At 36.4% G+C, this 13,826-nt stretch overlaps 1 protein-coding gene across 1 annotated transcript in view; it reads right to left on the reverse strand.

Annotated features, from left to right (window-relative positions):
- GRB14 (growth factor receptor bound protein 14) overlaps nt 1-13,436 on the reverse strand; it is a 47,984-nt gene extending 34,548 nt beyond the window's left edge. The window contains exon 1 of the mRNA XM_035896239.1: nt 13,374-13,436. Coding sequence (XP_035752132.1) covers nt 13,374-13,436 — 63 coding nt within the window. The remainder of the gene's footprint in view (nt 1-13,373) is intronic.
- Nucleotides 13,437-13,826: the final 390 nt, after the last annotated feature.

Here is a 13,826-nt window from a genome sequence, read left to right on the forward strand (position 1 = left end):
GGAGTCCCCCAAGTTGGAGAAATCTACATCTTTTTTTTAAAAAAAAAAAAAAAAAAAAAAAAAAGAGGGCACACAATGATAAACTGTAGCTGCTCATTGTAAAGCAACTATTTTCTCAATTGCCACAACAGGAGCTTTCAAAAATTTGTCCTGTACATCTCCCTGTGAGGAATAAACAGAGAGAACTGAAGCACAGGCACAAAACAACAGGGGATTCATTAATATTTTAGCACACAACCCCAAAATGGTGGTCGTTAAGCTCTAAAAAAAAACTGTTTGCAAGACACCACATGATTTCTGCAGACTCATTAATGTGTATAACTGGGCAGGTAGGAAATGTCACCCAGTGATTAGGCACAATTACCTGGAAGCCTGCCCACGGGGGAAGAGGGTAAATCTGAGTTCCAGCATGCAACCAAAAAAAAAAAAATTATGTAAAGTTCAGGTCCCAGTGAATCCTGATTTCTTGTTTGGAACACGGCATAGCTTCAAGAGGCAGAAGGATCACTGCTCCCACACAGAAAAATATACAGGATATATATACAGTAGGTTGGGTGACATGACTTGAAATCTCTGTCATGCAGAGACTCCCTGTATTTCTGTCAACTTCAGGAAGGGCAATTTTAAGATCCTGTTGCCAGCAACATTTTCTATTCTGTGTCTCCAATGTTCTAAAATACCTTGCTTTATTCTCAAGGTACAAACCAGAAAATTTGTAAAAACCAGTCAAAATAGGCAGATTGGACACTTTAGAAGTGACATGAGATGAAATGAAACTGTCATCTTCTTCAATAGAACCATCAAGGCTATTAATGAAAAGTTAAGCACCTTGTACAGCTTATGAAGCCATATATTGAAGACTTCGGAGATCAATTTAAAGAAACTGAAGGTAAGCCAAGTAACTAATTACAAGGACAGCAAACATCAAAAAACAAAGCAGTTGCACGAAGAAGGTAGAGCTGTTCTTCCAAGTGACCAGAAGTGAACTTTGCATACACTTACCTATTATTAATAGATCAGAGTACGGTCCCACAAGCACTAGAAGATATAAAAACACTAATAATCAATTATGTCTGTCTTGCAACAAAGCCAAAGTGCCAAGAAAGAAACAGCGAGGTCTAGGAATATTGTCTCAATCTCCTACCACAACCCCGAAAAATCTTGTATTGTTTCCAAAATCTAACCATTTTAAAAATGACATCTCAAAGATCAAAAATAATGTCAATTTCCATCCTTTACTCAAATATAAGACCACTGGTAAGAACAATTCCTCTAGCAATTCATGAATTTTGTGCCTCAAAACACAATGATTTTTTCTAGACCTAAATATTCTGTTAGAAGATATTAAAAAAAAATGTTTAATTTCATGGTAAAAGTGTGAGCACACTGTCAACTAAAACAATTTCTATTTATTCTCTGTAGTCGTCTTCTGATAGTTTACTATGGCATTATGGCAACTGTCTGTATTACATAGGCCATACAGTCGCTCCCGTCCCCCAGACTCTTAGTATGGCCCTACCTAATCCAGCACAAGTTTGTCCATCCCATGAATGGAGAAATCACACACAAAAAAGGAACTAAATAGCAATGCAAAGAAGTAAAAAAAATATTTGAGATTACCTAAAGGCAAAAAAGGTCCAATTCTTAATTTTAAAATATGTATTTGCCATCTGACTTTGGGCAAGTCAATATTAGTCCCTCAGTTTCCTTTTTGTAAAATGGGGCAGGGGAACTGGAATCTGTTTCTGTACAGCAGGGTTAACAGATTGAACTCATTAAGATTTGTAAAGCACTTAGACTTGCTCATATGACTACTGCTTTAGATGTGTAAATATGTTGTATTATAAAAAGGGAGGTTAAATTATGCAGATCTCCAAATTAAAATAAGCTATGTGCAAAAATATACCAGCAAAGTTCTTTCAAATGAAGGTTATGACAATCACATTATGATGTTAGAAAAAATGGCAGAATGAGGACAATGCTGACATGCAATCATCTCAAAGACAACGTCAGTAAAACTGAAGAGAAACAAGGCTTGAAAGACAACAGGAAAGTTAAAATATAAATATCATTATTTAGTCCTGAATTTGATACATTCACTTTTTCAATATTGGTCCAGAGAAGCAAAATATAGCTATAAATAGTAATAAAATAGTTACAAAGGATTTCATTTCTCTGTCTAAAACTGAACAAAAGGCATGGTCTAGAGAAAACAAATTCCATGCTTTGGACAATTAACTCATAGTACAACTACTTTTAGATTAAAAAATGTTAACTATACAATATTGTTAACTATACAATAACGATAATTATATGATACTTTGCTCAAAAAGTTACCATAACTAGACAATTAAAGAACAGCTGCATTGTGAAGTTCAACATAGTGTAAGAAAGAATTTCAGTAATAAATTACATGTAGGTTAAACATACAAAGTGAAAGATTTATCACCATCAACAGCCATTACCACAACAAAGGACCAAATCAGGAATAAGAAATGCAAAGGGATCTATAGAAGTAAAAACCACAATAAAGTCCTTAAAAAGAATGCACATTATTTATAAGGCAAGGCGGGGGTGGATAGGACAATTTGTTTAAATAGAGAGTCTCAAATTATTCTGCCTTACCAGAGATCTTTTTCAGACTATGGAGATTCCAAACAAAAGCAGCTAAAGAGGCATTTCAAGTACAACTGGTAAGATGTGTATGAATAAATAGAAAGCTGTGAAGAAATTTAAACATCATTAGCAAAAATTTCAAATAATATAATTCCATGGAATAGCAGAAATGAAAGAAAATTGGCAGGTTTGCTAGATGATTAAGCAGTCAAAGGATCACTTATACAAGACAAACAGTGCAGAGCGGCTAAATGATTTATTTGCATTAATTATTCACAACGGATATCAAAGAATATGTTCCCAGATCTACTCTTTACAGGTGAAATAAAATTGCCAGTTTAAAAAGAGGGGACACTGGAAATGAAAAGGCAAAACCCAAATAGTTAACAGAAGGTTATGTAGTCTAAAATGTAAGGAAACTTAAATGGCAAACCTCAGTCTATCCTAGTATCAATAGAAATGGAGGCTTAGGCTCCATCTATTACCGCTTCATCTGATGTGCACAAGGTATAAACTTCTGTTCAGCCCTGAGAAAGAGGAAAAGCCCAAGGGCTACTGTGGCAGATTAATTTTGGGGTGTACCATTGAGAATTTGTGAGCCACCTTGGCCAGAAAGATAGGTAAGAAGCTACTAACATTACCTGAATGTGTCTCTTCCTAGAAGAAAATCCACTCTTCAATTTATGAAAACTTTTTCCCATCTTGTTCACAGCAGTTACTAGAATGGTTTAGACTAATCATCATACTTCTGAAATATCTCAGTGGGGTAATGCAGTTCACATTGATTGATATCAATAACTTAACCCAGGCCTTCAAAAGAAGAGCTATTATGAAGATTAAACAGTCATGGAGTAAGAGACTGCAAAATAAAGATAAACTTGGAATGAATGGTTCATTTTAGAACAGCTGGCTATAGTCAAGTAATTTCAGACTCTTGCTCATACTAACCTTTAAATCAGAGTGGAGAACCCATGTCTTACAAGCCACAATAAAAATAAGTCTTAGTTATTTTTCATTACATTACTGAGTAATGCTAACTGTGTACATTAACATCTGACACAAAGGTATTTGAAAAATTTCTTGGTCCTGGGAAAGGTAAAAGATTCCCTATTCCTGTCCTCTGTGTACCACTTACTTACAGACAGCTCATCAAATGTAGGGCAATTCTCAGCCTCAGTGCACGGTACGCATGGCTCCCTGGTTAATCTAGACCCAGTACATAGGCATGTAGTTCTCAATTAGGAAGACAAGAGTGTTTTACATCTTCTTATCCACTAAAAATAAATAAATAAATGATGATGACAATCCAGTGAAACTCGGGTAAAACTCTTTAACCAAGGGAAAGTAATTGTAAAGCTCAGTGGAGAACATAACATTATCCAACTCCTGAGCAAGAACATCTGTACAGAAGCTACTCTCCCTTCTAGCCACACATCACCACTCTTAGCGGCAGAATCACCTCACTTTCATATAGTTCAGTATGTCCAACCAATACAGCTCACAGGACAAAACTTAAGTTATTTAGGTTAAATGTACACGCTTTATGGCCCATTATCTTCACTCAGAGCTACCTTAATACGTCTCATGAAATCCATGAAAAATTGCTAAAATAACTAGCAAGGTACAAAACTCATATTGGTAGTGGCTAAGAGTTTCATATTTTGCCCCCAAAACAAGTCCTTTATGATAGAAGTTCAAAAGCTTTATTGTTTCATTTAAAGAGATCAATATTCAGACCAGACTTGATTATTGCATTAAGGTTAATAAGAGTGTACCTTCATGTGGACTCTTCTTCATGAAAAGTTAATTTAGCGGAGGTGAACAGCTATCAGCCCTGTTAGTAAACATGTTATTTAGGATCTCCAGTCCTTTGCTTCCACACTGCTAGGTCTTAACTTTACATAGCTTTTATAGATTTAATAATAATAATACATAGCTTTACATTTTGCTATATACAATAGCAACATTTAGAATGCACTTAACCATATATTGATAAGAAAAATATCAGTTAGACCAACTGGACTTCAAAAGAGCAATAGGATGGAAAATCATACTAGAGGTTTCAAAGAATCTGACTTGAAGGAGGAACTTCAGTATTTCATTTTAAAGAAAGTTTTTGAATAGAAAATTAACAGAGAATTTAAAAAGTTCCCAGTGCACCAGTGTTTTTTATCCCCCAAACTAGAAATATGGTAGAAATTATCCACATACTACTCTACTTTCCCAAGAAGTCATGTATGAAGATCAGGGGAGAAATTAATTTCAATATAAAGCCACTAAAAGACACTTCTGGTTTTTGTTTTCTGTGTACAACAGAAAAGTTAAGGGCAGAATGTTATCAGTCTCATGTTTGAATAGCTTGTCCCTATTTATGTCAAAGCGCTAACATTATTTAAATGAGGCTTTCTGTATTTAATAGTGCAGTTTGTCCAACATATCCTTCGCTTGTCAGAGATAAATAGAATGCTGTGCTCCAGCACAAGAGAAAGCAAATCTGTTACTGCCACGTTCTGGCTGCACTCTATGTTTCTGAAGAGATACCAGCTATAAAAAGAAGTACCTATTGTTTCTACCAGGTTTTTCACACTATGTTGTTGGTTTCTCAGTAGACCAGATCTCTTGCTGAAGCTGAGAAAGACCAAGTCTCTGAATAACGCCATTAAGAGACCGGTTAGTTTCCTGTTTTCTTTGCAGCAGTCCTAAAATAGTTTTTAAAAATAAAAATTATTTTTTTTTCTTAAAATGTTCTTGCATTTTTACAATTCTATACAGAAGTTCTGGCTTGAACTACAACACAGCTTCAAAGCGACGAATGCCTTTCTCATCACCTTTATCACCTATGTATTCCTATGGAGGTCACTAGAGGAGAAAAGAATGCAGACTCTGTAACTAAGCAAAGTTTAGATTTTTAGCGAAAGAAGATACAGTTTGGAAATTTTCTCAGAATTTCTGGAGTGGTACAAGGAATCTCCAGAGCAAATATGACAAAGGCTAGGTAGGTTAACACACTATAATAATTAATTGTTTAAGAATGCTGAAGCAATCTGCTTTGCTGGTTCAGACTACAACATCCTTCCAGCCCAGCACTGTCTCTGGGTATCTGTTTCTAGTCACTGGTGGTATAGAACAGCAAGGTTTAACTGCAGTAGAATAGTTGTTCTGACAGAACATTTTATCTCTCAGCACTTTTCAACTTTCTTTCATTTTATTCACATAGCGTTGTTCCCTCCAGCCAAAGCATAAAATCCAAATAGAGTAAACCCTGCAATAAAGCTAGTAAGTCTACCCAAACCATGTAAAACCTTAAACTATACACTGTCACATTATTACAGATTTGTCAGCAAGTTTTGCTGACAAATCCAAACCACTACAGGAACAGAAAAAAAGACCAGGAGCTCCTGGGCATGGAAATCAGGCCCCATAATTGTCGGCAAAAATGTAATAGTCATCTAATGCAGAGACACTCACTAAAACAAGTGAACAAAGTGGAACAAAAAGATAATGTTAAGTGGATGATGTAGTAATAAGGACACTAATAATTTCAGAAATCCAGTGTATTTTGACAATATTTACCTCTAATCATTTGTTCTAAAATGAGAATGAAGTATGTGGACTGAACAGCCTTTAGTCATACAGGAAAAGTGAGAAGTCAGTAGCACATTTCTCATCTCCACCTGTGCTGTGATACCCTACATTCAGAGGTCTTCTGGGCTGTCTGCCTGCTGCTTCTCTTGCCCCCACACAAGCCATGTTCATGTCATAAATGTATGTATTTTATTTGTGTTATGATCATCCTAAAAGTCTTGTCAAACAGGATACCCAAAAGGAAGGTGACATACACCAATCCAACAAGGTACCATCAACAGGACCAAAGGAAAAATGACAACACCGAGGACTTGCATACGCAGCTGGTGGATAATTTGATGAGCTAGTCAAGTCTGGCTGTCAAGCTAGTACCAGACAAGCAGAGGGCTCCAATTGCTATTCAGTCTAGATACCATTTAATTGCTAACCTCTTGGAGAAGGGAATTAACTGGTTCAGAAAAGCAGTCTAAGTGGTCTAAGAAAAAAGCACGTTATGTTAGGGCAAAGGTCAGAGGTGGAAATGATACAATATGCAACAAGAGTAATGAAAAAAAAGACTGAAGAAATCACAGTACCCTGACGAATAGCGGGGGGGAAAAAAAAAAAGGGGATTCTAGTAGACAATAAAGGAAAAGCATTAATGGTGTCAACTGAACCCTTCCTCACAGGTTTCGGTCCTTCAAAAGAATTTTAGCGGTGCCAAACAGAAAAGGTATCAGCGAAGACACAAATAGCAGGAAGTTGTAACCTCAGGCATGTGCAAGGCATGGGAAAGAAAGGAACCCAAGATGTCTCCAAGTTAACATTTCTGATGCCCAAGCATGTGTATTGGTAGAGATGTAAGTCAGCAATCCAAGACAGCCATTAGGATCTGCCAGAGAGAGGAGATGAAATATGTTACGAGAAATATGATGAAATATGAGAAAAACGATGAGAGCCTATCAACTCTGGCTCAAGAAACCGGATATGTAGTCTTGGGAAGTGTGACTTGGGAAGTTTTACTCACCTTGCTTTGTAGTGTTCCCCAGGCACCCATTATGCACTGTACTGTGCCAGAAGAAATCTGTTCTCATATAACTACTTTAACTATGAAAAACAGGTTGCCTTGAAATACTGTAATCATAAATAAAGGGTTGAAAGCAACTGAATAAGGGCAACTTCAAAAAAGAAACTTTAGGAAGTCACTACTGAGTGTAAGAGGTTAAGATGGACTGGAACCAGGGTAAAATTTCCAGTGCTACAGTGGAATTAAATTGATACAGAAGTTTTCATCATACACTCATAACTTTTTTTTTAGGTCCTTAAGGCAGCTGGTGTTTTTTTGGGTTGGTTCCTGACCCACAGGCAGAAAAGCAAGGAGTGGGGGAGCATGGGGCATGGCCAGTACCCATACTAACAGCATGAATATGAGGAAGAGAGTGAGCTTAAGTATGGCTAATTCCTTGGTACAAAGTGATGGATTTTCTTTGTATACATTAGTATATCTTCAATTTATCAAAAGCAAATAAAATCTTCTAATTTTTCAGGTATTTGTTTATGTATCATAGCATATTGAAAGTAACACATACAGAAGACATATAAGTAAGGGAAATTTGATTTTTCGCATAAGACTGACGCCAACACCTTGTGTGCAGTTTGTTGAGTTTCTCCCTCCCTGCAGCAATGCAGCATAATCAGTACAGGGTTTACTACCAGTAGAAATAACTATACAGCAATAGCTCTTGATATACTTCAAGGCTAGATAACACAGTCTGAAGGTCAAGTTCTGACTTCTTGAAGCCTAATTTATTCAAGAGGAGACTAAAGTACTAGAGCTAGAAAATGGCCAAGCACTTTCTTCAATTGATGGAAAAGTTGTTTTTTTTCCAAAGGATTTCTGCCAACAGAAAAGGATTATGAGCAGAGTAGGGCACTAAACACTGCCAATTTCCTTGGTTACTGTATGAAGAATGTTAGATGTTCAAAGAAGGCAAGAAGAAACTGAAAAACATATCAAAGATTTGTTCAAGAACTGAAGACACAGAGGAGACAGAGTGCAACGTTAATTGTGCCACTAAACCTTGTCAAACTATACAAGGGACAAGTAATGACCAAGTGTATTAAACCATTGAGATTTTAAAAGACTTTTTTAAAAGCTCTGTGCATGTGGTACTCACTCTCTCATACACACACACACACACACCCCCTACCTTTCACAGCAATGATGAAGCATAGTGCTATACATTTTAAATTCTGAGATTATTGATGATTTTGTGTACAAAATATTCTGTAACATTTGATTCCCTGTAGAGACTGGAATGTCACGAGATAGAAAAAACCTCCCTCTCCACCCCACCAGCTGAACTGTAGGGACTGCTACAATTAGTTCCATTTTGATTTCATTTATACTTGCGGGATCCTTTTTATACAAAATAAAAATGGTAGGAAGCTTTACTGGTTTCATGTTATTCAAAGCCAGAAATATGATTGGCCAACCAGACTAACACGTTGCTATACCAGAATCCATTTTTAGGTGCCTGCTTGAGTATAAAGAGTACATATTCAAAGCAAAAAATGGTCCCAGGACCCTTCTCAAGTATAGTATTGGATCTATATTTATTTGGCCAACATTGTCAGGGAGGGGAAAAGTCCTGCAATACCTTCCCTTGAGGAGGCCCTGCCAGTAGCTCTCTCTTAAACACTCCCTGGACCTAACCAGATCTCTTCCACAATGACAGAAAATGCTAGTCTGCCACCCTCCTTCTTCCTCATCACCCACAAACTGAATCTCTAGCATCACGTCAGCCTCTACCATGAGTAGGTAATTTAGTATCTTCAAGTACAGTATGACAGATGACTGAATTCTAGTCAGTTCATTGAATCTTTTCATAGCTAGCATGAAAGTTGTATGTTCCCTCAAACAAGTATCTGAGGGAGGCCCTTACAAAAGTATTTTCACAATTTATTATGTAATATCAAGAGGAAGGAAGAATTCCAGATCTCCCCAAACAAAAAGCAGCTATCTTAGCACATGTTAAATACATAAAGGTGGCAAGACCTTCCCTTGAGCTTACATACTAGCTTGGCCTTCCAGCAATTTTAAACATAAACTTCTTCCAAAAAACACACTACCAGTCCTCGGAATTCAGTTTGTGTCTCTGACCATTCCCACACATATTCCTCCTCCTCAACCTTCCTCAACTCTTGTTCAGGCTCAAAACCTTTACTGTTTGTATCAAGCTCTGCAGATCCAGTAGCAGCATATCCTGACGCTTTATCATAGTAATTTATCTCTAAAGTCTAAATCTGTACTGAATTTTCAGTCAGGCCCACCTTACTGCTTTACCTGTGGTTATCCCCATTATATTCTCCCAGATCCCTCACTAAGTCATGAAACAAAATATTCCATTAGGAGTAACACCTTACAGTGATTCAAATAATTCACCTCAACCACCACAGGTTTTCTGACCACTGTTCCTAAAGCATACTCAAGTCGTCCCCCCCACACTTAAACCTCTCATCTGTCTTCAAATCTTTGTGGGATGTTACCCTTTCTTTTACTTTATTATTGTATTTACTATTATATTATTTCATGTTTTATTTTTATTACTGTACAAAACAGAAAGAAGGCACGGGTGTTGTTTATGCACCTTTAAATGACTATTTTTCTAGCTGTCCTTACAAAGAGATGTTTCATACATGAGTGCTGTCTGACTCCAGTTATTTTATAAAAGGTACCCATTTAATGACACCATTATCAAGTCACTTAAAGTGCCTTATGTAAAATTCCTGGATTAGCACATTGGCCTTTCATCTCAGGGAACCCAAATGCAAAACCAAAAAACTACTTTCATGCTCTTGCAGCCAGACATTACTAGTTCTCAGTACAATCTGGCTTAAGTGACCATTTTTCCTTGGGGGATGGGTGTTGATTAAAGCGGCGTGTGATTTCAGGCCAGAAAAATAGATGGAATAAAGACACAAGAGAATCTTGAAATTTGTATGCTTATACTGGTCCTAGATTTAAGCAATCTAAACCACATCCTCATTTTCTAATCAATATTTCTTCCATTTAAAAGTCACTATGCAATCTCTTCAAGAACCACTGGAAATTATTCAGCTGCAACACGTACCACCTATGTACACAGGGCTTTTTAACACTGTGTGACCTAGTATGCTATGAAGTTCCCAGCTGCTATGCAAAAAACTACAGCTCTCACTGTTTATACACCTTGCATCCAACATCAGGTGCGTAAGTACTCTTCTACTTACCACTTAACAAGTCTAGCAGACTTGTGGGTGTTCATCTTGAATAAATGATCGGTCTTTAACTGACTGTAAAACAATGTCTTGAATGCATCATGACCTTTTAAATCCAATTTCTTAAAAACATTTTTAGAAGAGTACAAAGTTATTCATACAAAAGATAAAGAAGATATTTACTCTGTGTTGGATTAATTATGTCTAGTCTATATACACACTATAAATCTGGTTTTAATAGTATTCAATATGCATAATTCCCCATGCTTATTAAGCAAGTGATTTTTCTGCCTGTGCTAAAAGACCCCTTGGAATCTGAATGAGGCCCTGTAGCTTTAGTTTAAAATATATTACTTAAGAATAAAACACATCAACTGTAATAAGTACTTCATATCAGATTTTAAAATAGAAAGAAGTATGAAGTAACTCTGGACAAAGCATATTAGATATTTGGAATGAAAATGAGAAAAATCCATGTATTCAAGAAACTGGCAGAACAGCCAAATTAGCACATTGATAATGCAAAATTTTACCTTTTGTGAGGGAGGAAAAAAAAAAAGAAAAAAAAATACTTGCAATTTTTGGAGTGAAGTGAAACTTCACTTCTTACACAATTACCCTTTCCATGAATTTAAGAAATAATCATTGGGGATATCGATAACCTAAAACAACACTTTATGAACTAATGCTTAGGCTTCTCTTAACTATGCAGTGCTAACATAACATTCTTACATCACCAGGTCCTTCTTGCGTAACAAAAAATAGAAGTTGCACTACTTTAAGTCAAAGGTGATGTCTAAGGTTCTAATGTCCATGAGAAACAAAAACAAATTTACACATGCACATGCATGCACAAATGTTACCCCTTACAAGCAAGGCTCTTTCTTGCCTGCTGCCTTCTTGCCTTCCCTCCCTGCAGTATTCTAGTTCCAGAAAATAGGGAATTGCTACAGAAATAACAAAAGCACCTTCTGAACAGAGATAAGAGATACTTTTTAGGAGGAATTCTATGTGCATAGATACAAACATCACAAGCATAAACAGGACTTATACATTTGGCATACAGTGAGCCCCTTTGAGAATTTTTGCAACTGTGTGTGTCCCAATACCTACCTACAGCAGGCAACATCCTGTGCTGCTTCCTCCTACTACTTCCATTGTTTTTATTTTGGGCTTACAAAGTGCACAGATAAAGAGAAGTAAAGCCAGTAACCATTGACAATATTAGTGTGAAAGTATTTGTGTTTTAAAATAGGAGAGAATTATATTACTCACCATACATTTGTCAAAAGAGGAAAACCCCTAAGTTTCCTGGGAGAATGATGCTCACCACTCAACAGCAAAAAAAAGAAAATCAATCCATTGAAATACACAGTACAGTTAAAACTGAGTTTCCTGGCCTTCTGTATGCTCGATTGAGCAAAGTTACACATCTCTCCCCTCCCACGTAGCACCAAGTACTGCTGTGTGCATACCAGAGGAGTCCAACACAACTAAACTACATGCTGCAAGAATAAAGGACCTTCATCTCCTAACATACAAATAACCAAAGAACAGCCAAAAATAAAACAACTATGACAACTGAAGACTTAAGACTGGGTGGGGTGTTGGGAGGCGGGGGGGAGAGAGGAAGATATAGGATTGAGAGGATGAGAGCTGAGAAGTTAAACTTAAAATGCAATTTTAAAAAGAGTATTTCTGAGAAGTGTAGCAGAGATACACCAAATTGTTAGGATAAAACTGTGCAAGAGCACATCTGGCACCCATCTAAATCTGAAAGGGAAATTACTATACCAGAAAAGTAGTATATGATTATGTTATTAAGACAGTAGTATAATCTAATCTGTACTAATCAATCACACTTGGCTTCCCCTCCAACTCAAACAATGAAGTGATCTGAAAGAATACCATATATCCCAAATCAATGAAAGCTATGTGTTCATATTCTACTTCAGATCCACTGGACTTATGCCATAAGAAGTATATGCTGTGTCCTGTGTAAATTGCTCATGAGAACCATTTAATACTGTAGCAATATTTCAGTGAAATTTCATTTTTCACACTGCTGGTATATTAAAAGCCTCTGAGTAACAGAAGAGTCTATTAACAGTGATTCAGGCACATTATGCAGCAATGAATTTTTGAAAAATATCTACACATTTACAAAATAAATCGAACTAATGAATTACTTACAGTTTGTTTCAACTAACTTCTTAGAAGTTAATATATCTGGCTTAGCAGAGAGTCATATTTCCATACTTCACTTCTGTGTGTATTTTTAACTTCACAGATACCCCCAATGACTAGAGTTACACTAGGCAATCCTACAGGCGTAATTATTTTGCATTGCTTCTGCTTTTTAGCAAGATACCAGAAAAAGGCAAGCTACAGTGGCTATGGAGAAACACCGTACAGTGTTACCCTGACTCCCAAAATACATGATGGACCACCCACTATTAAGGTTTTTGTTAGCCAGAGAGGATGAGGAAAAAGTATGTTGTGTTTAAGGCTGATCCAAAGTCTGTGGAAGCAGACTCCAATAATCCTCCATTAGGAACGGTACCATAGCCTTCTACAGAGGCATATTTTAATATTCTGAAATGTAATTATGACACTTTGCGTTTAAAAACTACATTAATCTGTAAGCAAAATCAATTTCTTGCACAAGGTACAGAATTATACTAACAGAGAAAAAAGCACAGTAACAAGTATTCAATTATGTACACAAATATATGTATACATGTATTTCACAAAATGAAATTTAAAAATATACATTTATCAGAAAAGAAAAATTGTTATTATACTAAATAAAAAAATTAAGTGAAAAATGAAATATAGCCCTGTTTCTTTTAAACATTATTCATTTACACTAAGAGAGTGTATTACCAACCCATACTAAAGTCAGAATTACAAGACTGATTTAAATGCTATACCCATTTTTGCAGAGTAATTGGCATAACTGCAGACAATGCTACTCTTCTTGAAGACAAACTCATGCTTTTCACAGAACTCGCCAACCTTCATCCAGGTGATAATATGAAGCAGAACAAAGCAGTTAGCAATATTCCTTGAAGCCTAACTTCTCATAACCCAAATATTGGAGAGTCAGTGCAAAGAAAAGGCTAAGGATGTAGCAAATGTCACTCTGTTTATATGAATCCAGTCCTACTCAAAGCCAATCACAGAAGACACTGGGGTAGGGCTAACTAGAAATCAACCAACCAAAGAGCTTGAAAAACTCGTCTTCTGACCTTGGAAAGGCCCACACTGATATCTCTGGCTGCAAAAAATAAGCATAACATGCATTTTTATCACTCAGAACCCTGTCTTCACTGTCAAAACAAAACCCAAATGGTTAAAGACTGTATTCTAGCACTTTACACTGA

This window comes from Egretta garzetta, unplaced genomic scaffold, assembly GCF_000687185.1.
Source record: "Egretta garzetta isolate BGI_Z169 unplaced genomic scaffold, ASM68718v1 scaffold16, whole genome shotgun sequence".
Taxonomy (NCBI): Eukaryota; Metazoa; Chordata; class Aves; order Pelecaniformes; family Ardeidae; genus Egretta; species Egretta garzetta.